The 26,251-nt window shown below is 40.8% G+C and overlaps 2 protein-coding genes and 1 pseudogene across 3 annotated transcripts; 1 reads left to right on the forward strand and 2 right to left on the reverse strand.

Moving 5' to 3' along the window:
- Window positions 1–3,227: 3,227 nt before the first annotated feature.
- LOC139338036 (UDP-glucuronosyltransferase 2C1 pseudogene) lies at window positions 3,228–7,613 on the reverse strand (annotated as a pseudogene).
- A 26-nt stretch (window positions 7,614–7,639) lies between these two features.
- LOC139338037 (ubiquitin-conjugating enzyme E2 Q2-like) lies at window positions 7,640–17,202 on the forward strand. Of its 2 annotated transcripts, none has more exons than XM_070972930.1 (13): window positions 7,640–7,875; window positions 10,758–10,862; window positions 11,003–11,125; window positions 11,219–11,275; window positions 11,375–11,527; window positions 12,320–12,404; window positions 12,499–12,559; window positions 12,650–12,740; window positions 12,832–12,890; window positions 13,675–13,723; window positions 13,881–13,976; window positions 14,531–14,597; window positions 14,688–17,202. In XM_070972930.1, exons 1-13 carry the CDS (start codon window positions 7,717–7,719, stop codon window positions 14,717–14,719), a joined length of 1,137 nt encoding a protein of 378 aa, XP_070829031.1. In that variant the 5' UTR covers window positions 7,640–7,716; the 3' UTR covers window positions 14,720–17,202. The 2 variants fall into 2 exon arrangements, with proteins under 2 accessions (XP_070829031.1, XP_070829032.1); XM_070972931.1 differs by having other exon boundaries at window positions 11,378–11,527.
- A 393-nt stretch (window positions 17,203–17,595) lies between these two features.
- On the reverse strand, window positions 17,596–25,839 carry scamp5a (secretory carrier membrane protein 5a). Its single transcript, XM_070972933.1, has 7 exons — window positions 25,583–25,839; window positions 24,662–24,742; window positions 24,353–24,472; window positions 23,165–23,321; window positions 22,969–23,070; window positions 21,963–22,080; window positions 17,596–20,566 (listed from the first exon to the last, which is right to left on the reverse strand). The coding sequence occupies exons 2-7, from the start codon at window positions 24,666–24,668 to the stop codon at window positions 20,378–20,380; spliced, it is 693 nt and encodes a 230-aa protein (XP_070829034.1). The 5' UTR covers window positions 24,669–24,742; window positions 25,583–25,839; the 3' UTR covers window positions 17,596–20,377.
- Between the last annotated feature and the right edge of the window lie 412 nt (window positions 25,840–26,251).

Below are 26,251 nucleotides of genomic sequence, written 5' to 3' on the forward strand. Positions count from 1 at the left end.
ATTTAATATGTATTTCCTTTTTATATATGTATATATTGTAATACAATTAAATAAAAAGCATATGTTAAATTACATTTATGTTAAGCTTTTTGTCATTAATAACTGAAGGAATTGTTTCTAATTAATACATTATCTCTTTACTGGGAATCAACATTTAGCTCCTTAATGGAAAACCATGCATATGAAGCATATAGGAATAGCATATATTTCATTACCCCAGCATGGGATAAATAAAGTTTTATCTTACATATTTGCAAATTGATATAAGATGTGAAAATTGTGTTCAATTTCTGAGAATTCACTTTGCCTTGCAGATTCTGAGTTGTTGATGGGTGGCAGAATGAATGTGGTCTATACCACATGTCGCAGATGCTTTCACACATAACCAGTGATCAGCCTTTGTGGCCTTAAATGATAGACAGCTTCAAACTTTTTGATGTTTGGCGGTTTCGAAACCTTGCATCATTTCAAGTCAACTCAGTCTGTGATATTGTGGTCTGAAGGAATATGTGACACCATACTGGTGTCAATCACAATTTTTTTTTATTTGTATTTTTTTTGTCCTCGAGCTGTAGGTCTTTTTTTTCTATGCAAGTCCATTGACTGTACATTATTACAATTACCTGTCTTCTTTTGTACTGAATTCTACCTGCTGTTCTGCTTTCGGGCTCTGCAAAACTCCCCATTATGACATGCAATGCTTAAACTGGGGTCAAATTCCTTCTATGTGTTCACATACATCTACCAGATTCTTTGCAGATGACATTCTCAGACACTTAACAGACATAGAAAAGTCTATGACCTCTCTTTTAGAAGTATTTGAAGACTGCGAACACCAGTCAGGGCATGAAATCTGCTCTGACGCTGTTAAACAAAGCATCTAAAAATGCTAAAATATTGAGCCCAATTCCCATATCACCAAAAATGACATATTTAACAATCCAGATGCACACACCTCTCCAGACCATCATGAAGAGTAACTATGAATATGACCTCCCAATTTGTGCCAAGTCACGTGCTTCATTACAGACTAACACATCTGCAATGACAATGAAAGTTCTGCCTCGCATTGACTTCGTGGGTGCAAGGATCCTGCTCTCTCCCCCATTCAATTATTGGGTCCGAATTCATCAATTAGTACATACCGGTCGAGGCAGATGGCCGCCCACCCAGAGCCTGGTTCTGCCTGAGGTTTCTGCCTGTTAAAAGGAAATTTTTCCTCGCCACTGTCGCCAAGTGCTTGCTCATGGGAGAATTGTTGGTTCTCTGTAGATAAAAGAGCTTGGTCTGTACCAGCTCTATATGGAAAGTGTCCTGAGACAACTTCTGTTGTGATTTGGCGCTGTTATGATTGTTATGATTTGTTGCATTTGGTTGGTGTATCCTGGATGCTGTGTGTCATCCTGGGCACAAGAGGGTGTGTGTGTGTGTGTGTGTGTGTGTGTGTGTGTGTGTGTGTGTGTGTGTGTGTGTGTGTGTGTGTGTGTATGTGTATCTGCCCTTATTACAGGTGAGGAGGTGTGATTGGCTGGTGCTGCTACTTAAGGGGGAGGTCGGTGGACCGTCTCCCTCTCCTGCTTATCCTTCCGCTTCCAAGAGAGGGCTGTGCCGCTGTGGCCTGTGGCTGAGTTTGTGTGTGTTCGTTACCTGTTATTGGAAGTCTTTTGTTTGTTATTTTGGCCATGCCCTCCCCGACGCCATTGCTACTTGATTAAATAAATAAAAACCTTGTTAGACTGCATAAAGTTGTGACCAGCCTTTCTTGGGAGCTGGGAGGAAGAGGGGAGCCCTTTTGTGTTGTGTCCTGGTTCCCCTAGTCTGGGACATAACAACACTATACAAATAAAATTGAATTGAAATTGAATAAATATATTTAGAATAATGGCCACCCTAAACTCAAACTATCATTACTGCAGAGACATAAAGGTCACAGTAGGCTTCCCCTTAATAACTTAAAATTTTCAATGAGATCTTATCATGATGTTACTTAACAAATACTCTTTTGACCTTTAGAGGACAATTACATTCAACTGTGGAGATAAAAGGATGTTGTATTTCTGGTTCAAAAGAGAAACACGGTATGCTACATTATGGTCCCATTATTGCCAACAGAATTAGAAAATTCGGGAATTGTAGAGAAATAACCTGGAGGGGAAACTGAAATAGTAGTATATCACCCCCTTGTGGCATAACATGGAATATATTCATTGTAAATGGACCACTGGAATTCAAACCATTGGCCTCCAAAAGCATCAATAAGATTGGTGATTTAAACAGCCTGTGTGAGGAACCTGTGTGGGCTGAGAACATCGAAGAGAGACTTTTAAAGCAAAAGATGAAAACATTTCTTGTAACAGTGTGTTGAAAAATACCTTTTGTGCCTCTAAGAACCCCAAAAAACTTCTTCTTTTAAAGGTCTGTCACAGAGTTTGTTATTGGCCTGGGCACAAAGACACAAAGTCCAAACTGTAATATGTGTCAGCTTAATTCATTAGGGAGCTAAAAACACATGATTGAAGATTAAATGGCAGACAGTGTAAGCTGTTGCTGGGGGGTCTTACAGCTGCCAAAAAACTTTTAGTCCAAAGATGACTACCGGCTCACAACATTGTGTTATTTGAGCTAGTACAGAACAAGTACAGAACAAGCTCAAAGGTCATGAACAGATTAACGCTGCACATTACTCTTTATCTATGAGTGAGCAGTGCATCGGAGACCCTGGGGAGGACTATAAGGAGGAATGCTGCCATGGGGAGGGATGTGTAAGTACGGAAAATGTTGTCATTATTTCTACCTGTCACTTGTCAAATAAAGATTTGTTCACACGGACAAAAAAAAGATTTTAATCATATTCAGATCATGTTTAGGGTGATATCTACATCAAAAGGTCATATATTAGCTCACTCATGCATTCCTAATTTACCATTTATTTTAAATTTCAGGTCTTTTTTTCTATTTGTAATACCACAAAAAACGTGCACTTACTGATTGAGTCAATCCCATAAAATAAGAAATAAAGAAAAAGGCTGCACTCCAAACATATTTTAAATCACTGACAAACACTGTTGTATGTATTTGTGTTAGATGACAAATACATGTTTGTTACTGAAAACATCTCTTCATTCGTTGGGGTTTTTGGAAATACTGTTGGTATATTGGTTTTATGAGCCTTAATAATGTCAAAGTCATTTTTCACATTTTATCAATTAAAAAATGCTGCAGTATTTTCCGTAATGACTTCAACATTAGCAGCATCTCACACAGAGATAATTGTTGGTTAATTTGGTGATGCGTTGATTTCACACACAAAACCCACATTTTATTTTTTATGTCATTGTTGTTTAACTTTCTTCTCAGCAAAAATAATTCTCCACAGTAGCCTTACAGCTGAAATGCAGAAGAACATTATAACCATCACAGCTGTCAACAAAGCAGCAATGACATCCACAGAGTTGTACACAAACCAGGACATTTTGTTGGATTGTGTCTTCAGATGACGAGCTCCTTTATGTCTGATCACGTATTCTATCCAAAACACTGCCTGGTCCAGTGGCTTCATGGGCTGATCTCTGTGCAGCCTTGAGAGCGTCTGCATGTTTTCTGTGTAAGATGAATCGTAAAGAGCTGTCCTCAGGGCATCTGCAAAGATGTGTCTATCGAGCATGCCAATATCCACTATCACTGCTCCTCCCTTTGCTCTGATTCTGGACAGGTTGTCAGGCTGATCAAAGAATAAAGGAAGCCCAACCACAGGAACTCCGTGGTAAATTGCCTCCTGAACCCCATTAGTGCCACCATGGGTCACAAAAACTCTAGTTTTGGGATGTCCTAAGAGGTCATTCTGAGGCAGCCAGTTGACCATTAATGTGTTGTTGCCCAGATTTGCTGGTCTTTCTCCCATATACCTCCACACGACCTTCTGAGGCAGCTGCGCGAAGGCTGCAGCAATCTCCTCAGCGATATCTTGAGGAAGCTTCGCCACTAAAGTTCCCAAGGTCATCATAATGACCCCATGGTCTCCAGAACTCTGGACAAACTCCTCAAGGTCTGCAGGAAGCGGCTTTGGGGGCTTGCACTGAAACCCACCCATATAGACTATATTTGGCATCGTTGGACGTGGAAATTCAAAGACAAAATCATTCCTCATAAGCCATATATCAGCATCCAGTAAAAGTGATGAGTAGTCCACATCAGGACCAAAGTACTTCTGAACTATTGGTTTGTAATGAGGTGCTGCGATGGATGACATTGTGTACATCCCAAGGATATAACTCCAAACATTCCTGACTCTTTGAGGGAAGGTCATCTTATCTGTCAACTCTGTTGCTGTGAAAGGAATGAATGACAGAGGTGATGGGGCAATAAGGAAATGAGCTTCTCCTTCAACAGTCCATCTTACATTAAAAACAAGAGGAACCTGGAGCCAACGTGCCAGCATTTCCCCTCCACCAATGCCGGGGTCAGTCAAAACCACGTCATATTTGGCTTCAAGAAAAGACTGCATCAGGCTTTTATCTTCAAACATCTGAATGATCAGTTCACTCATTCCCTTATGGAAATGAGAGAACTGCTCCACAACCACCCTGTTCAGCTCCATTTGAGTCCGCATGCGAGACCAGAAAGAGGTTTGCTTACTCCGAAGCCGGATATCCAGCTGTCGAGACAAAAATGTATCAAAGTTTTGCTCAAATCCATTACTGGTGAGGGTGACAGAGTTGTAGAAAGGAGACTTTTCAGCGATGTACCAGCTATCAGACGCCCGGACCACGGTGATCTTATGGCCTTTGGCATGCAGTGCCTCTATGAGTACTTTCATGTTTACCCAGTGGCTTCCATCCAATGGGAACACCAGGATCTTGCCCCCAGATATACCGGATAGTTGTATAAACAGTACAGCAAAGGTAAGCAGAGATGAATGAGGCAGCTTCATGCCGAAGTCCCTTGGAGACCTTAAAAACACAACAACAAGTAGATAAGAGACTACTGCCTTTCTGGTTTGCATGTTTTTGTGTTTGCAGCCGCACTATAACATGAGATACAGTTGTGGAGAGAACAAAGAAAATGTACTCAAGCACAGTACTTGAGTATGTCCATTTGATGCTATTTTATTTTACTTCTACTCCACTATATTATTTGACAGTTTGTTACTGACTGTAGATTAAAATTTAACATGAGAATATATGATGTGCTTGTAAAGCTTGTTAAAGATTAAACCAGTGGCTGGAGCCCCGTGTTGCATTTCATGTTTATGAGTCATCAACAGATTCACCAAAGAAAAATTTCCACCCAAAACTGCTTGTGACCAAAAGGATCAAATCCAATATTTCAAAAAAAAAAAAAAAAACCCCAAAAAAACAAAAACTAAGATTAGCTCAAGAAGATGACAAGAGATTTGTACAGCAGAACTTTTTCTTCTTTCCTGTCCCATTAATTATCTCACAGCCCTTCAAATTTATCTCATCACTTTCTGAAGGGGCTCGTACCCTATTTGAAAGCACTGGACAAAACAGCTCAGCTGTATTTCATACAGCTGGGCTGTAGTTAAAACTAACTCCACCTCAGCCAGGTACAACAGTAAAATACTACTTAGACATCAGTAGTAACAATATAATAATGTATTGCTTCTTAATATACTAGTCATCGTAGACATTTTACTGCAGAACAAGAACCTTTACTTTCGATACGTGGTAAGTAAATTTTGCTGAAATTAAGATTGTGTATAGACTTTCACTTGTAATGGAGTATTTTTCTATAGTTTTATTGCTACTTTTAGTGAAGCAAACAATACGTCTTCCAGCACTGATGAAATGGCCAAAGAAAAACAAGAGTCGCCAAAGCAGCAAAATTCACTGGATTTTTTTTCTGTCATTTCCAATTGACTGACTTGGTGTTTAATGTATGCATGTTTAATACATTTAAATGAAAACATAAGTGGATTGCAATAACTGTTAGCAAGCATTACCTTCTGTTAAACTTCACACTTCCATTTTAACAACCAATGTTGTATCATGTTTCCACAGTCCATAGCTGTTTTTACTTTACACGTGCTCACAATAAAGCTTTTCATTCACACTTACCAAAATCCACTGTTACAGGAAAGGTAATCCAACTTCAAAGTGCCAGTTAAACTATGGTATTAGTTATTCAATAAGGAGGCCGGTGTTGTGCACAGTTGTTGACTGAGTGGTGAAAGCACCTCTTAGTCAACCCTTCAAAGTCATGACTTGCTGACATGTAGTTACATGCAATGCACTACATACAGTTCTGTTGTAAAAGAAGGTGTGTACTGCTGCAGATAAAGGCCCTGTCCTAAAACGCGTGCACAGCTACAAAAAGAGTTCATGTTTAGTTGTAAGCAGGGCATGTTTATCTGTGGTGCCATCTAGTGTCAAGTCAGTACACGTACCATAAAATGGTACATGATTGTACCTGAACAGAGAAATGATATTAATAAGTCCAGTTTTCACAACGGCTGCACCCATGTCCAACAATAACACTCCATTTTCCAAAAAGCACAGACACACAAAGAGTTTAGGATATTGTGTTGCATGGAGTACCTGTGTTTTACTATAAGACACCTGCAGGGTGGAGGGGGGAGTAAAGGTGGGGACTTACAGGGTTCTGCTAATATTGGGATTATTGTGTTCATTAAATCAGCCTCTGCATTAAAAAAAGAAAAAAAATGAAAATGCCAAGTTAAAACAATAATGTTCCATAAAGGAACATTATGAAGACAGCTGTCGATGTAACATACATACATGACATACATGGATTTTTTTCCCCTGTTTTTTTGCTCATTTGACATGCAAAGGGTCAAGGTGTCAAGAAGACACAAATCAAGACCTATTTCTATTGCAGTCCATGATGTAAAATTAAAAAAAGTCACAAGGTGACATTACTACTACTACCATTGTTGTCATTAATATCACATTAAAAGGCTAAAAGAGGAGCTTTACCAGTGGAACAGCTTACCTGTTAATCAAACCTGTATTGTGCCCCAGAGCAAATACCTGCTGTTGGGACCCTACTATCTGCAAGTTCCCGTCAAGCACACAGCACGCTGCATGCAAATAGCGGCAACTTTATTATATTTTACACAGAGACGCAACTATACCAACCCCAGAAACTCTGAGTACAGTCCAAACTAAAGGTGTGACATGTTTTAAAACTGGAGTGTGAGACAGGGTTAAGTAATAATTCAGGACCTAGTTGACATTGTATGGTTGTGGTGGAAATTCCCAAACAACTTTGCAAACAAACCAACTGACACACAGTGAATGTGGGGCTTTTGGGGCCTCTGGTCTGGGGGCCCAGGCCAGCTGCCACCCTGCCCAGCTGTTGTTTGCCTGTATATTATATATTGTATACTTATTAGATACATATAGAAGTCATTTAGAATGTTTTCGTCCTGTTTTAAGACCCTGTGGGTTGTGAATACTGGTATGAAATTAAATAAAATCATATAATATCAAAAAATACAGCAAAAAAATAAAATCAAGTGAAATATAGTGAAGCACATATAAATTAAACAGAAACTGTGGAGTGTCCTACCTGTCAAATAGTTCTGACAGTGCACATGATGAACCTCACCCTCCAGCCCTTTGTTGTTGTTCTCACGCTAACATGCGAGATCCGTAGACCCGACTCAACTGCGCGGTCACATCCCGCCCCGACTTCCCCTCTGCCAGCGGCCTGGTGGTTTGAGATGAGTAGAAGATGTCGGTTTCGGGGCTGAAGGCCGAATTGAAGTTTTTGGAGTCAATTTTTGACCCAAATCACGAACGGTTCAGAATAATAGACTGGAAACCTGACGAACTCAGTTGCCAATTCAACGTAACAGGAGATAAGCTGCTGATCATTCACTGCAACATCACGGTGAGTCCAGGCCAGCTCTGCGCACAAGCTAACGCAGCTACTGACTATCAACTGAAACCAAATCTTTCCGCGGAATGTTCCGTGTTTACAAATTAAATACAGTTAAAGTGTTGGCTTTTATGTCCGTGTTGTGTTTAGGCATCAAGGTCTAAGTAATCTCACTGATTAAAGAAAACGACACAGCACCGGTGATAAATTCACTTTGAAAAAGTATACGAGAAAACGTCGATTTGTAACGGCGCTGCGGTAGCTTTTGCTAGCCTCCTCTTTACTGAAAGTAACGTTGATGCTAGCTTGTCTTGTTAGCCAAAATAACTACGTTACTGTTTGCAGTACTACGGTTGCTAACTTTCTGACTACTGAACCTGCGTATATAGTTTAATCTTGACGTTATTTAGCTGAGCCAAAGCGGGACTTGAGCAAAATCACTGATGTTTTTAAGTATATTTCAAATAGCACGTTAATATTAACAGACTCTCAGCTGAATGTCCCTTAAACATCTTTAATGTTCAATAGAGGCGGTTTAACGATGTGTTGTTCTACTGTATTTTCTTCCTCTTCAGTAAATAGACGGATCCCTCTGACGAACTTACTGGCACATATTAAAGCTGTGACGTTAACGGCTCCTTTACCAGGACACTTAAATATGTACACAGCGATATAATGTAGATATGAAGAAGTCTCCACTGTACTTAATTTTGTGTTATTTTTCTAAACAGCTAATAATTTGATCGTAGCTGCAACGTGATAGAAATTTTGATAAAGTATATACCTGACGTGATACATCGTCAGATGGGCCTGGTATTTTGTTGCATTTCAACACAAACTCTTTAAAGTGGTGTATGTACGTTATCAGCTATGTAAATGATCATCAAACATGATGTTAATCATGACAAAGTGTAAGTGATGTCTGCAGCAACTGGAGCGCTCTCTTGTCATGGCACTTGTATTTGTATGGTTCAGGTGGTGCACACCATCCTGACCACATCCTCATCTGTAAGCAAAAAACACACACGTACACTTCCACTTGTGCTCATTTGTGGGGACAGACAGGCTTGTTAAAATGTTTTGATAGCCGTGTCATGTTGAGACTTAAGCTGAGTCAGTCTGCATCGCCTTTGAGTGAGATCAACCTCAAAGCAACCTGAGTACATTCGGCCTCACAGTCTTCCCTCTGAAAAACAAAGAAGTGAGTAATTACAATGTGGTCCCACCATGTAGTTCAGTCTGTCCTGCCCCTGGATACCCCAAGACATGCATATTTCCCTTGTCTGATTAGTTGGATCATGTGTGGTCAGCAGTGCTTGATTGGCTGAACTCATCTGATTTAGCCAATCAGTTCTAGGACGAGCAGGTAAAGGAAAATATGCATGGCCTGGAGTACCCGGGAACAGGACTGAGAACCACTAGCATCATTATCTGTGGTGATGCACTGATTTGCTCTGTTGGGACATAATCCACGGTGAGTATCTTCTTTGGCTTTGGTTTTTGTTTGTGCTGGATCGCATAGCTGAGATAGCTGAAATGTTGAGTGATGGCTGTTTGTATTCAGTGGCTTAAGCCTTGTTCATGCAATGATCAGGAGGCATACGTAGGTCAACATATTTTCGCAAGTGCTTGGCAATAACAGTCTGCTCAAGAATGATTTTTTTATGACTTGTTCATATCAGAATTACTATAATTACCAGATTTTTACTTCTAAATAATGTTCACTTCAACATATAAGTCATAATTATGCTTGCAATTTTTGTGGGAGCTCTGATATGTCTGACTTGGTGCTTAATAACACAAAAGTGTCTGAAAACCAAACCACCATTGATGCATCATGTCAGCCAAAGTCATTCAAAGTAATAAAACTCAAATTTAATTGATATGTTGACAATGCATCTTGTCATATAGTAGTCATGTAAACTGAAGTCTGAAGTGACGCATGTCTTAACAGCTGTATAAAGGTCTATTTTGAAGTAGGGAAGGGCATTTCAAGCAAAGATAATGTGATATTCACTGGGAACTTTTCAACCATTCTTTGTCCCTCCACCCCACCCCTGCTCATGTGGACATGTGCACACACCGAGTGAGAGTGCTTGGCTCATAAATGACTGCATAGTTTTGGTAGACTTGTGACATGCTAGCATCTAGCTTTACCTGTCTTACCATAGTTGTGAGCGCACTGGTTTCTTTGGACTACTTTAGCCGGGCTCATAGCTAATAACCAGCTCTGGCAGAGCTTGTAACTGGCTGAGCAGAGCAGTCTGATGAAGGATGGTATTGAGACGCTGTGGTGCCATTTGTAAACAGCAACTTTATTTCCTCTGAAGCAGCAAACACCCTGTCTTCTCACACTGTCAGGCTGTAACTTAAGCTTATCTGGACACTGTTACAACTCACTACTTGAAGCATGTGCTTACTCACTAGCTGCAGTAACATCCAGGTACTCTTCACTCACACACGAGAGGGATGTACTTCAATTACATCACACCCACACAGGTTAAAAAACTATGGAAAATATACTTTAAGACAAGGTGATAGTTGCAATTTAATGACTGTCCTAAAAATTTTGAAATCATAACCCATCCAGAATTTGAAGGCTCAGTGCAGCATTCGGCCACTTGCCATCCAGTGCGAGATGCTGTTGCAGGCGGTAGACAAATCATTTTGTTCAGTGGGTGGCTGTGTGGGTTAAGAGTTTTGGTCTGAAATCGTTTATAGATTTGGGCTAAACTGCAGCATTGGCTATAAGATGAGCTTCCCCTAGGCAACATTTGGTTTCATAAGAGTAGTGTTAACTGTTAAGTTCTGATATACAAGCTGTATACAAGAAAGCTGTTAAATACAAGCACGGTTGGCTAAATTTCCATCTTGCACGGTTGCCTCTGTTGCAGGAATCCTATCCCTCAACACCCCCAATATGGTTTGTTGACTCTGATGATCCTAGTCTGGCTGAAGTATTGGAGCGCTTAGAGGATGTGAGAAAAGGCAGCACGTTGGTAAGTTGGTCGATGTGGATTCAGCTCACAGAGGCTCGCTCAAAATGTCTATGTCACATTAGTTTACTGCTGTAACAGTAGAAACTTGGTAGAACGTGGTTTTCATTATTGTTGCTTTATCTGGCCGATTTCACCTGCAGCTTCTTCAGCAGTTGAAGCGCCTCATTTGTGATCTCTGTCGGCTTTACAACCTGCCACAACATCCAGATGTAGAAATGCTTGACCAGCCTCTACCTGCTGGCCCTATTACTCAAGAACGAAAGGTACTGACCTAAAATAAGAGTAAAATTCAGTGTCTCTTGTGTTGCACTTGAAATCTCAGTGTTTGTCAGTGACAATGTTTCAACACACTACAGCACGGGCCGCCAGATGAGGTGACATCTGAAGAGGAAGAGGAGGAAGAAATGGGAGAGGTACCTATGAGCATTCATTCACTGCAGTCATATTCTTTATAGCTTAATGGTCTGGTTTGTTTTACACCCTGTTTCTAAACATAACTGATACACTGGCAGCAGGACATTGACCTGGACCAAGACCTGGACCATTATGACATGAAAGAAGAGGAGCCGGCAGATGGAAAAAAGTCAGAAGATGACGGGATAGAAAAAGAAAATCTGGCCATCTTGGAAAAGATTCGCAAAAACCAGAGACAGGATCACTTGAATGTAAGTGAAAATTTACTTGTTTTTCTCTGTTGATTTTTGGTGATTGTAATAGAGGCGAAAAGGAGGAGCTACTTTTTCCTCTTTTTTTTTTTTTTGTTTTTACATCAACAGCATTTTAAAATCCTTTAAAATACTTCATCATATCTCATTAGATCTCACATTTGTTGGCAATTGACATTATAAATAACTAAAACTCAGAGTCAATTTAGATCACCCTTTGTTTGCTGCGAAGGCTGAAACACTGCAGTTTTCGAATAAACATTTGCTGTTCAACCCTACTCCTGGATAGTTTGACAGCACTAGAGAATTATGCTATACATCTTCTCTTTTACTCCCGCTGACAAATGACATTTCTCAGTCACTTTGGCTATGTTCAGATGAACAGCAGAACTAAATCTGAAACGCAGACTCATCGTTCCTTTCACTGCTGACATAGTCTGGCTGCTGCCGGCAGATAAAAACGCTAAGCTGTCCAGCAAGACATTTAGTTGGCTCTCAACTTTTGCTGCAGCACAGCCGGACGTTATCAGGTGACACAGTGGCCTCATCGATGAAGGTGACGATGCTTCCTGGAATCAGGAAATCTTTTCATGTCATTTTTGCAATCAGGAACAAAATACCAGACAGCTGATGAAATGATCCCACCTTAATGCAAAACTGAACTGAACAAATTGCTGGACCTCAGCATGTCTGACTGCCCTGATGTCCTGCCCACCTCCATGCTATACAGTGTCTGGTTATTTGTCCTGATGTCCTACTGTCTGTGTGAGTCACCTCTGATTTATGTTGCAGGGTGCAGTGTCTGGCTCTGTGCAAGCCTCAGACCGCCTAATGAAGGAACTCAGGGAGATCTACAGATCACAGAGTTACAAGACGGGTGACTACAATGACACATTTCCCTGCAGTGGTGACTTTTATTGTTTGAAAATCTCAGCAGCAGACTGATGTAATGCTCTGTGTCTGTTTCACAGGTATTTATTCAGTCGAACTAGTCAGTGACAGCCTTTATGAATGGCACGTCAAGTTAAGGACGTAAGTGTCTCATTCAGTTGCTTTCAACATTTTACAGCTTTGCAAACATTGTACTTTCTGACAGATTTGACTCGTGTTTCTTCCTTACAGGGTAGACCCAGATAGTCCATTACATAGTGACTTGCAGGTCTTAAAAGAAAAGGAAGGGGTGGACTACATTCTGCTCAATTTCTCTTATAAAGTGAGTCCTGTGATAATATTTGTCACTTGGTTTTGGGGGGAGGGGAAGAGATTTCTCAAGACTGAAGGTTTTTTTTTTCTTCATGTGACAGGATAATTTTCCTTTTGACCCACCTTTTGTACGGGTTGTCTCACCTGTGCTCTCCGGAGGGTGAGTGTGTTGTGATCTCCCCCTGCTCAGTTTGCACATTAAATGCTCTGAAGAAAGTATTCACTCGCTGGGACTTGGTCCATATTTGTTGTGCGCACAATTTTGTGATGGATTTCAGACTTTGTTTGGAGAGATTTACTCACAGTATCAATGGATGGAAATTGAAAAACTCAGATGTGCAGTACTAACTCTAAATGTTTCACACCATATGCGTTTGCAGATGTGGTGATACTGTGCTTTGCTTGCTTACAAAGCTGATGTCAGATCCTTCGAGGAATCACTTTATGATTTAGGTGCAGGGTGGACTTTATGTTACTACTGCTTCACACAGGCTATGTGGTTTGTTCATGACTGGCTGCAAATTATAGCCTCTGACTCTTAAAAGCATCATCATGACCCACTGCAATTCGGCTTTAAGACTTCTTGGCAATGGATTCAGTGCTTTAACACTGTGATACAATTCCATCATGCATCTCAAATCAGACAGATTCTTTTAAGGGTTCTGATTATTAATGACAGGCAAAAATCAACTAGCCTGAAAATTACAGCTTGGATTTCTTTGCACATCCAAAAGTTGCAGTCACAACAGATTCGCGGCCTCTTTGTGAAAATCAAATCAAAATCTCTCCTTCAAGGCAAATCAAGGCATTGTTGAATGAATTTGAAGCACAACAAATTTGCAAAAGTTCTAGTGAACACTTTCTTGATCAAATGTTCACACCAGCTTTAATATAGAATATTCAATACTAATCTGTGATAGTGAATTTTGATTTTTCCATTTCAGTTATGTTCTTGGAGGAGGGGCCTTGTGCATGGAGCTTCTCACAAAACAGGTATATGAATGAGTTTGATACACCTTATGACATTATTTTCCTCAACTTGAACAACAGAATTAATATTGTGTGTGTGTGTGTGTGTGTGTGTGTGTGTGTGTGTGTGTGTGTGTGTGTGTGTGTGTGTGTGTGTGTTTTTGTTTTTTTATTTTTTCAGGGCTGGAGCAGTGCCTATTCCATAGAGTCTGTCATTATGCAGATAAATGCAACTCTGGTTAAAGGAAAAGCCAGAGTGCAGTTTGGAGCCAATAAGGTAACTGATGACAGTAGTCACCTCTCAGCCTGTCAGTCGACCGCATCTAAAGGCACAAGTGTTTCTGGTGGGGCGAAAAGCCTCCAGTCAGAGAGAGATTGAGGCCCTTAAAGAGTACAGCAGCCTCGTTACACTTGAAGTGATGGGAAAAGAGTTAAATCCTAGATCTGTTGTACACCTATCATTTCAAGTGTCTCATAACTGGTTAAAATTAGTGTGATTTCATTAACTTAAGCCACATATATGCATCTCCAGGTAGATTCTACAACAGCTTGTGACCACCTCTTACTGGCCATATGTGTTGAAATCCCCCTCACTGCTTTTCACCTGTCACTTCATATGTGACGAGGAGGGCGGTGTCATAGTGACATAGTTACACTTGCATTTACATCGGTCATTTTATGCCTTTATTGGAGCCAATCGTAAGAAGATGACAGAAAATTATGGGGAGGATGTGTAGTAAAGTGTTTTTCATTGATTGGTTGTTTATATGCACTAGTTCCTGCAGAGCGAGTAATTTCTGTACGTCTGACAGAACGTCATTTACTTTTCAGAACCAGTACAATCTTGCCAGAGCACAACAGTCATACAAATCCCTCGTGCAGATTCATGAAAAGAATGGTGAGTGAATATTTGTGAATGCTTGGGCCTCAGCAGACAGACAATGGTACAGATGCACCGGCAAAGCAGTTTCTCTCTCTGTTCCTACAGGCTGGTACACACCACCGAAAGAGGACGGGTAAGGAGCTACTCCCACTATGCACTGAGAACATGTCTTTGGGTCAAAGTATCTTGTTTTCTTTGGAATATTTTCCCCCTCTGACTTGACTGGGGATATATCATCTTTCTCGTGGAAACCATCTCACTGGCTCACCTGACAGGTATTCCCTTGCCCGCTCCAGGAAAGACTTTATTCTGGTATCACCTGGCTTCTCCCCTCAGTGCTACAGTGAGGGGGTCGACATGAGGGTATCACTAGTCCTGTTTTCTAAATATGCTCATTTGTCTTTAAAAAAATCTTTCACCCTTTAAATGTGGGGAAATGCTTTTTCTTTAGCTGCTTTGACAAAGTGGGCTTCACAAGCAGTCAGTCACCCGCTTTGAATGGGAATTTTAAAAGAAGGTTGATGCTGAAGCTTTTCGAGTGGCACCTCACTGCGCCTGTTTTTATTGACCCCGGCTGTTTTTTTCCCCCTTTTTTCTTTTGGAAATGAACTGGTACATAACTGCAAATATTGTTTTAGAAATATTGTTTGGCAATTGTTTTTACTATTTGAGCATTCTAGACAATAAATAAGCCAATTTTCCTATTTTGGAAGCTTATCTTTGACTTGAGATGACCTGCCACTCTGTATCTCTCAGCCCTTGTTTTTTAAAATGTGTGAAGAATATTCAGCCAAGCAGAATCAAAATGCTTCAAAGTTATTGAAAAGTGTTGTCGGTGAACAAATTCACCAGTGGTTAATAATAAAACAGGGCCAAAGGACATTGAAACATCTCAGAATCCACATATAGCATATCCTGGAAGGAGGAGAAATAGATATATTTTCACCAGAAGAGGATAAGATCAGTGTTATGGCGTCATTTTGGAAGTTCTAACAGATTCAGCGTTGACGCTAAAGAGCTCTTTTTGCCTTATTTTTAACACGTCGGCCTGCAAGTGCTCAGTTTGGCTATTGGGCTTTCTCTTGATTACAGCTGTAGAGGTTGATAGCTGGTTTGATGCTGAAAATGAAGCCCTGTGTGTGAAAAGTAAACCGCGTGCTGCACAGGAGCCTCAGCCTCTGTTATGAAATATAGTTGGATTTGATGACAGTCACCATGCTGCGATGGCCTTTATAGAGGGACTAAATGAAGGTTTTGGGTGTGATTGTTTTTTTTCATCATTCTGCCCAGTTTCGCAGCATTTTTGATTGTAGTGCTTTGCCCCTGTCATGGTTAGAATTGACACTGCTACCCTCTTACGTGCAGCTGGATCCCCCCCCCCCCCCCCCCGGGGCTAAACACTCATTTGCAGGGCTTCCTTTGCCACAACAATATACCACAGATGTGTTTCCATGTTGCTCTTGGTGTATAACAAGAAGGATCATTTGTAGTGTGATGAGAACTGACATGAAACTTTGTATGTTTTAACTCTGATCATGCAATATACTGTAGTACATCTGCAGTACTGCCCCCCCCCCTTTACTACAGGACACACACTGTATCTATCTCTCTATCTGTTCGCTCTTTTGCAGTTTATTCAACACTGTCTGCAAAAGTATGTTTGACTGGCAACTCAGGTAACAAACAACACTTAGGAGGGGATCTGTATATGTACATGTTGGGTTTTGGATTCTTTTCTGGAATTGATTATCGCTCTGCAGTGCTGACGTTTAGGCTTTCTCGCCCACTGATCTGATGTCTAAAGCAGAAAATGTAACCAGCTTTACAATATAATGGGCCACATGTTTCTATTCATTCAGGCGATGCAAGAAGGACATTTACAGAAAGATGCTATTTTAACAGGTTTGCAGTCGCATGTTGACCACCACATGTAAACAGCTCATCAAACCCACTGTAGTGTCTTTGTTTTGTTTTGTTTTTTTCTCGTCCCAATAGATATGTTTTCAGTGTGTGATCTTTAAATATTCCCCATGAAGATATTTGCACAACTGGAGCATTGTGTCTGGATAGGTCACTTATAACAACAAACACCTTCTGAGCGAAGTATTTTAAAAAGCAGAAAAAACATTTTTTTGTGTATTTTCTGAGCACACTGCTCCACATCCTGTTACATGTCTGATATCGCTGAGGGGGGAGGAATTATCGGGTATCATTATCAAGAAGTGTCCTCGCCTCTTAACGGCCTGTGTTGTTTGGCGGCTCAGGAAAGTTGGACCATGAACTTTGACTTAAACTTTGAAGTACAACCTCCCCCACTACACAGCCTTTATCCACCTGTGTGATCGCCCCCCCTCCACCCAAAAGCCAAAACTCTGGTGAGAGGGGACATGAAGAGATGATTGACGTTTGGTGGCCATGCCGTGGTGAATAGACTTGCACGCTTCTCTAACTGGACTGTGTGTTGAAAAGATTCATTTATCTCAATTGTCAGTTCATTTTCTGGCACCGTTGGTTCACTTTGGTTCTCTTTTATTTTTCATTCTCCATTTGAAGAAATTTTGACCATGTACAGTAATTTGTAAACTTGCATCAAGTTTATGAATAAAGAATTTTAAGGTTATTGCTGTTTTGCTGGTTTCCCTTTGATTATTTGAGTGACTAGAATGTTTCAATAAATTACTTCTGTCTGTTGTCTTATTGGGTTGCAGGTATGTTGGTCTGATATTGATATTTTAAATGATTTTCTGCTGGAACAACTTTAATTAAAATGTATAAAAGAGTGATGTGTCCTGCCTTACAGCCCTGCAAATCCTCATCATGGATTATCATTCAGGTTTTTTTTATTTCCTGGAACTTTTTCTGGAAAGAACTACTTAATTTGGTATTAAAAGAAAATAGGAAAGCTCCATCTGTCAAACTTAAAATCATCTAATATGGAGCTTCATGGTTCTACACCTACAGGGATGTAGAAGAAGAGGACCTGCATGCAAACTCATCAAATAACAAAACGAGGTGCAACAAGAACTGTTTAATATCTATTAGGGTAAGACCAAATAATACAAAAGTAATACAGAAAAATGTATTCCTCATCTTCTTCACTCATGGAGACACAGCCTCCTCAAACATTTCACTCACCTAATTCGAGCATGTTTCTACTGAATGTGTCTATCCATGGCAAATATTTACCTCACCTCAAGTAATTATATTTATATCTAGTTATGGTATAGTACATGATAATACATATCAAACAACATACAGTACATGTGGGAACATGGAGTTAATGGGAAATGGCTTTCGGAAGCTTTGATACAGCAACATGAAATGCAGAGTAACGCTGCAGTTCCTGCTACACGATAACTATACAGCTGTAATTTCCATAATCACATTAATTGTGCTGTATGTACATATGGCAGAAAGTTTAGACTGATCCAAAATTCACCAAAGACCATGTTAACTTATTCCACACAGAGAAAAGTAGCTTGTTTGTTCATCTTTGTGCATACTTTACACTGAATTTATAGAACTGATCAGCTGAACTTTGTGCATTCACTAACAGATGAGCGTGTGACTGGTACGGCTTACAGGGTTTCACTTCTTTACTACTGTATGTGCATCTGCTGGTGAAAATGTTATGCAATTGTTAAATTGTACTAGTGGTGTCCAACATAAAAACAGGCCCATTTTTCAATTCATGACCATTTATGTTACGGTCGTTTTGATTCATGTCTGTATGTGAAGCCTACCCAACAGGACCCCACTTGACCCCAGTAATTCTACCGTTTAATATATTCATGTTAGTATTGCTCCACTGTGATTCACTATGAATTTAGTTTGCACTGAAGTCAGCAGGTAACCCAGTGCAAACCTCACTTAAAATCTCAAAACAATTCAAATAGTAATAAAAAGAAAAAATTAAATCTGTTAACCGCAGCCAAGAAAAGACACAACAGACATGTCGGTCAAACTCATCCACACATCATCCAAAATACACGGAATAGGGTGGTACAAAAAGACAACTAAAAAGTAAAACAACAAGCAGCCTATTGAATACCACATCATCACAATCAGACAAGACGACTCACAGGTTTTGAAATAACGAGCATTCAGACACGAATCTTCACATGTTTCAAGTCTAATACTGTATTACTGTAATAACCATCTACTGTATCTGACCCTGTCGGCCTCACGAGGGCGACACTCAAATATTCTCGCTTTCAGTTTCACTTCGTAAAGAAATAATCGGCTTGAATTATTTTAGATTTTCTTTTATATAAATATCATATTACACCTACTCATAGAATAACACCAACAGCCACAGAATGACACACTAAGGCCTGAAATCCAGAGCTTCAGAAACAAGTAGTCGTTTAAGCATTTACATGTAGGGGTAAAGTGGGAGAATTGGCCAAAGGGGGGAAACATCCATCACTTCATACAACGCTATGACCACCTACAACGATGATTGTTAATATTTACTGCAAGTGTTTTGGTTTTCTCTTACTTTTAACCTGTACAACGTTGATCTGGAATGTTTAGTCCAATGAATAGCAATCCTAAATACTCCCTGTGCTTCACTTTAACACGTAATAATAATTTATTTCACTGAAATCAACCTGCGAAACACATGACCAGCGTGTAATGATAAAAACCAAACACCCCGAACGGTCGGGTGGTGGTGATAAACGGAGACAAAAGCCCGACACGCTGACACTCAAAGGGCTTCACAGGTAGAATTTAAAACCAGCTGTCACACAATGTAAAAGAAAGGTTGAATTAAACTGAAAGGCTCATTGATGAAGAGCGACTGCTCATCAGAAACATAAATCAGGTCACCAAAACATGAGCTGAAAAGGGTTTTCTCTCTGAAACAGTTGGGAAATACCTGCTTGATTTGTGCTGAATTCTGCTTCCAGTGCACGTCTGGTTTCAATTATGTTCGAGACAAATTATTTGATACTTTTTATTCACTTTCCTGTAAACTTTTACATTTTATGTATCTTGAAATACTGATTCTGTTGTCAAGATTTGGGCCAATTCAACAAAAAAAGTAACAGTTTAAACACGCAGCAAGCAGAGGTGAACTTCTTGGCCAGCATTGAAAGGATAATACGTGTCATAGGTTTATACAGACGTGATGGTCATATCCGTTTTCTCAAGAAAGCGAACAAGCGTTTTTTTCCCAAATTTTCGAATCGATCTCATTAATCATTTAAGTTTCCTGGAGCTTTTGTAATGTCAACAGAGCAGCAAGCAGCTACAGTACAACTGAGGGGCAAATGTCTGTGGCGTTTAGTGACCTTCAAGGCTAATGAAAGTAAACACTCTTATCAATGTAGCTACTACAGTACATTAAAAAACACATTAAAGGTCATTAAATATTTTAATAGTGTGACACAGGCAGAGGCAGAGAAGTCGCGCTGTGCTCACCACAGATGAACCTACCTGAATAAACTGATGGAGCTCAGGGGAGTGGTTTTTAGCCATGTTATGTGTCTCCTTTGGAAAGAAACACACACATATTGCCCAACTAAAATTGAGCAGCATAAGAGATTTTTTTAATTTTATTTTTTTTAAAAACAAACCACAGCTTTTTAAGTGGCTGTTTTGAATGCGAGTTAAATGATTGACTCCCTCGTGTGTCAGAATTCAATAAAAGTACACTTCCACCAAAAACATGACTCTGTTCTGTTTGAATTCAGCTTGTACCGTGTTATAATCAACCTAATTCTGAATTGTGTTCTTAATTGATCCCTTTTTTATCTCTCCCACATGGCAGCCCGGCCCCCTCCTCTGTTCTACATCGGGTCATCGTAGTTGTAGGTGGGAGCTGCTGAGTACTGGTTCTGCTGCATGGCTCCCTGCGCAGCTCCCATGGCCGCCTGCTGAGCCGCCTGCTGGACGTGGGGGTTCTTCCAGGCCCCGGTGGCCCACTCCTCTTGGGCCTTACCCAGGCTGCCACCACTGCCACGGTAGAAGTTATGAACCTGCAATGTCATTCAATACAGGCATTTTACCATCATGACTGTGTTTCAGGAAAAAAAGGTTCTACGGATTTAAAGTCAAAATAAAATAGTTTTTTGGAATTGGTGTTCCCTGGGTGGCTTCTGATGTCAGGGCTGTGATTTGATTGGTGCAACATCTGTGTGGGCGGCCACTAAAAATAGTCCATTATATCTTATTGCTTATTGCTTAGTCCCATCTGTGATTTGAGCACTTGAAACAGGGAGTCTGCACATTAGGCCTTGTTCACATCATCTGGGATGGATGGTTGAGATGGGAGACATTCCCATATTAAATGACTTGCGAGCATTCACATCAAAGTCAAAGTCAAATGATGAGAGTTTGTTGTGTGAGGATTAAAATACTGGACATTAATTGTATAAGAGCTACAATCAATGGTGGACCTGGAGCGGGCAGGAGGATCTCCTCCCCTTCTGGTTGGTTGGGTTGGTTAGGTTTAGACATGAAGAATGAGACTGGTTAAGCTTAGGGTAAGAATATGAGGTTGAGCCAATCACGGGCAGAGTAGGGCGAGTCTTGCCAAGAAAAGCAGTGTGATCGTGCTGATGTGAGGACTTTGAACCTATATCAGACAAATCATTTATGATTTGAAATAACGATGATTGCCAATTCCTTGAGTTGTCAAGGTGTATGTCCGATGTGTGATGTTGACATGGACACTACAAGTCCTAAATTCGAAATTAACATGGCATGTATAGCACATGAACGCAGCATTTGTTACTCCATGACAGCCACTGGTTAATGTAAAAGGCGCTAAGTGTACTAGCTAACTACTAACTGCTAGTTGAAAGAGACATAAGGCTAATGCTAGCTACACCAATTCTTTGTATAATGTGGCTTAACAATGAGTGAGTGGGAGCCGCCAATAACTCAGCAGGTGATGAGATATCAAGAACAGAAAGTACGTTAGCAGTGATTCCCCCTAAAAGGGAATCACTGCTAACTTACTAGCTGAATCTGTTCTACTGGGAACCAATGCTAGCATTAGCAAGCTAGGTTAATTAGCTTCAATTTGTTGGGTGGAATGCACACTTAAACAGTATTATTGGCACATAATAATAAGGATTTGTTGAAAGAGGCTTGAAGCTTAGTTGCTGTTTCACAAATGTCAAGAAACGGTCTTATCCTCTTTTGAAAAATGCTAAATAATAATAGCACATGCTAAATAATAATAGCACAATATGATTGTAGCAGTATCATTACAGTTTATTTTCCTCACACAAAAAGGGGGGAGAATTCAAATTTCTTTAAAGAGCTGTTTTACCAAATAATAACCCTCAAAATACAAAAAAAAAAAATCTGTTTCTGGTGAATAAGCTAAAACGTTTTTACCGCAAGAAGTAGAAATGTGTAAGTCACCTTTGTGAGGGCGATGAAGGAGAGTACAGCCACCGCAGTAAACATGATGGTGGGAATCAGCATGACCACAGCTGAGCCAATGTTGGTGCTGAAGAAGGTGATGGTAGCCAACCAGCCACTGATGGGAACAACAGAAGAGTTAGCAACATCTCACACCTACGACATTATTGGTCAAAGGCAGAGATGTGGGGCAAAGAGACACCGTTTGAGGTGAAAGAGAGACAGATGCAACTAAGGTCATTAACTCAATCAAATCTGAACATTCAGATATGATAGACGTATTTTAAAGTTCAGTGTGTTTCATCTCCTTACATCAAAAAGCTGTCTGTGCATGCATGAGCACACTGCAAACAGAAACTAGTGAAAGCTAAATCAGCAAACTTTTAATGGTGCCACTTTGCCACAGTGTAAAGAGATGTAGGCTTTAGGGGCACACAGTGATCTCAGTATGGTCTGAGGCAGGGCCAGTGTCAGACTTTGAAAACCCCCTGGTTTAAGGTAATATGGGACACTGTTTGAAGGCTTTTCTGAAGTTTCTGATCCCCGTTTGAAGCTCTGTCTGCATCTTATGTGACCCAGATTGACCTGGCAGACAAGTATCACCCTGTCGACTAACCTATTCTCATGGTATCATGAACTGTGCTGTGTTTAGGCAGAGCCGGATGAGAAATTTCGTCAAAAATCTGAATAAATCTATGGAGAGAGCAACTCATTCTCACTCCCAACTTGCCACATTGGTCAGAAACCCTTGATGTTCCAACGCGTCAAATGACATAGTGTAAAGAGTGAGGAAAAGTCCACATTAGGAGTAAGACGTGGTGGTTGGATGGATCAAACGCCGGACTTTGATCCAAGAGATGAGAACATGATAACATAACGTACGTCAGTTAATGTAAGTAACACACGGAACAAACATATTTCTTGCCAGCCAAAGCATAACCAGACATTGTATATTTATATTTATTGTATATTTTATCTGTGTTTGACACTTATTCAAAGTTCTTACCACACTCCCCAACCAGGAATGCCGACAGTCTGGATAATACTGATCACCACCTGCGCCATGAAGACGAAGAAGAAAGCCATAAAGTTGAAAGAGCTGTCCGTCCTGCATAGAGAGGATAACAGACGTCAGAAATGAGGCAATTTGGCAGAAACAGCAGGTACAAATGTCGAGGCTGTTCAGAATGGAGCTGGCTCACTTGAAGGCCTTGTAGATGGGCCTGAACCAGCACACGTAAGAGCAGGGGGTGAAGAGGATCAGCCACAGGAAGGCCATGCCGAAGTTGGTCGCTCCGCCACCTCCACACATCCACGCCAGACAGCCAATCAGATTAACAGCCAGCGTGGCACTATTCACTGTCAACATCACAGAGGAGGAACAAGGATGACCAAAACATGACAGACAGAAGCCTCTGTGGGGAACGGCCCACAGGCTGCATTACTCATAATTCAGCAGGACTGAATCACTGTGAATCTCAGCAGCTACTCAACACCACATTTTCAGTTCAATGTTCAAGCTATGCTATTTGAATGTAGACTGGAGCTACAGCTTATTTAGCACACACAGCACACAGCTTCTACTCTACAAGTACCAAACACTTTGTGTAAACTAATGTACCTTTTCACCAGACTTACATTCTTGCTTTCAAATGAAGAACCTATGTGATAATAAAAAAGTTACCATGACGCGCATGTAAATATTACAGTTTGACACATTATTATGATGTACTGTTATCACTGAGGGCTGTAACTAATTACTATTTGCTTAGTTGATTAATCTGCCAATTATTTTCTCAGCTGAACAGAAAAAAAGCTCCTCACAGGTTCCCAGAGCCCAAGATGTCTTCTAATATCTTGTTTTGTCAGACCAAAAAAAGATGTTCAATCCTCAATAATGTGCAATAAAAAGGCAGCATATGTACAACAAATCTTCACATTTAAGAAGCTGGAACCAGAGAAATTTCACACTTTACTTGAAAGCAGCCTGAAACACAATCAAGACAATCAAACTAATCATTTTCTGCTGATCAGTTGATCCAAATCAGTCTGATTTTAGATTTGCGAAGGTCTTGTCACTCAAATCAAAGAGCCTAAAGCAAATGTGTCAAACAAACCTAGACAATTATTTCAAAAGATGCATAAAAATGCACAAGCAAACAGAAACAATATTAAACTGGCTTTGTGCCGTACAGCGAAACCGGTCAATCTGGTCTCATGACACTGGACTGTGATGTTTGCCTCTCATAATATTTTGGGTAAAACAAAGCGACACAACATGACAAAACAGAAGCGGTGGACAGGTTAACAGCTCATAGCATGATGCAAGCAAACGTACATGCTTAAAATTGGAGTAAGAGGTCGTGAACACACAAGGCAGGTACACTCACAGATCCACAGGTAGTAGAGCCTCTTGCACATGGTGCGACGCTGGTCTGGGATCTCATTGAAGTCTTGGTAAAAACATGGCTTGAGGGGGATGAATCGAGGCAGGGGTGGGAAGTTGTTTTCTAGGATACAAAGACACAGTTCAACGCAGCTGCCCACACACCAAATTCATAAAGAAATCAAGTCAAGACAGCTGCAATGGCTACAATTTAGCCTTTATGAATGGGCTGATTTTGCACTAACAGCCAGCTTTGAGCACAGCCTCTAAAATCACATACACGCTGTGTGGCTAAACAGAAAGCAAAGCTCACCTGCCATGATGACCGCTCAATATTTTCCTCCACTTGCAAACAGGCACACAGACTTCAATCTCAGCTGCCTTGAAAGCCAAACTGCAGAGGAAGAACAGGAACTGTGTTATGAAGTGCAGCATCACCCTCACACTGCTCTGCTTGCAGGCAACAGGCCACAGTCCTCCACAGGCCTTCCAGTGGATGCATGCACACACTTTAAATCTCTATAGGATTTAATTAGAGGTGGTGTTCAGCCCTCCCAGTACGGGTGCATCGTTCATTAAATCGTCACGGTTGAACATGTATTTGACCACATATTACAGCTGTGTAATGCGCGCGGAGGGAAACAGTGTGGCCTTGTCGTGATTCCTAAAATGCATTCATAACCTATGGGCGCAAAATAGGTGTGTTACCCGCCTACAGAGTTTACAGATTCTAGTACAGCTGTTTGTTTAGCTCTTTCACCTGCTTATAGGCCACAATCAACCACCTTCCACATCATTTGACTGATTGTAAACCACATTTCAAAGCATATGATGGTGGATGTGAGAGTACAGCTCTGAAGGGCATCTTTCTGCCACAAAATAAAGCAATCTGGGCAGAGGAAAAGCGACTGATCCTACAGGATTTCTTGCACAGGGGTCCTAAAGCTGTCTTGTAGGTGTATTTCTTTCGGCGGATGGCAGTGATGCTGCAGTAGGACACGGCGCATCGTGATCACAAGCGATGGAGAAGCGTCCTTCAGGCTGCGCGACACGGCGCCTCCTCTCCATCCGGACGCGGAGCAGGTCAAGCCCAAACCCTTTCACAATGAAGCGCCCAGAGTACACATTTCGAGGTTTTACTGGAGCCAGAATCCAGTTTATTTTAGCACAACCAATTCCCCCCTCGCATAGATGGAGTGTAATGAATGAAAATGCAGCGATTAAAAAGCCTTACCTCCGGTTTAGTCCGAGAATGTCGCTAGAATCCCTCCGGTCGTTTAAAGAGCATCCTATGCATTAATCGGCACTGAAAGACATTGGAGGAAGCGGCCTCATCCGGCGCTGTGAGGACAGAAATATGTCAACGCTATTTCTCAAACGACGGGTTTGGGAGCGTAAGAGGCGGTCACGTGACGTAAGGTCTTTTCTTTACGCACATACCCCCACTCCGCTGCTTTTACCCGCCCGGGCAGGACCAGGACCCAGGACAATAAAACGGGATTTGTTGCTGGCCCGAACGGACCAATCAGAAAGTAGAGATGTCTCATCAAGCCCCGCCCCTGCCTGATGCTTTCCTCAGTGCTGAAAATCAGAGGAAGCGTTACACCATGTGATGTGATTGGCTGCTTGTTAACATCCACTACTGTACAAAAAATACACAAAAGTTGGAGATGTACAAGAGGTGACGTCACATGTTTGACAAACACTATACTTCTTTTTCAGTCATTTTTCAGAGCAAATCACAAATTTAAGGTAAGGCAAGCTTGTTTGTTATACAAATTGAATATAATGTGGAAAAAATATTTGACCGAAAATGCAGCATGTAAGCTTTGTGAGAAAGTGGCCCCAAGCTTTCTAACCAGGATTTAAGGGTATAAGTCAGAGGAAGATTTCCATCTCTGAA

Source organism: Chaetodon trifascialis, chromosome 10 (genome assembly GCF_039877785.1).
Source record: "Chaetodon trifascialis isolate fChaTrf1 chromosome 10, fChaTrf1.hap1, whole genome shotgun sequence".
NCBI lineage: Eukaryota > Metazoa > Chordata > Actinopteri > Chaetodontiformes > Chaetodontidae > Chaetodon > Chaetodon trifascialis.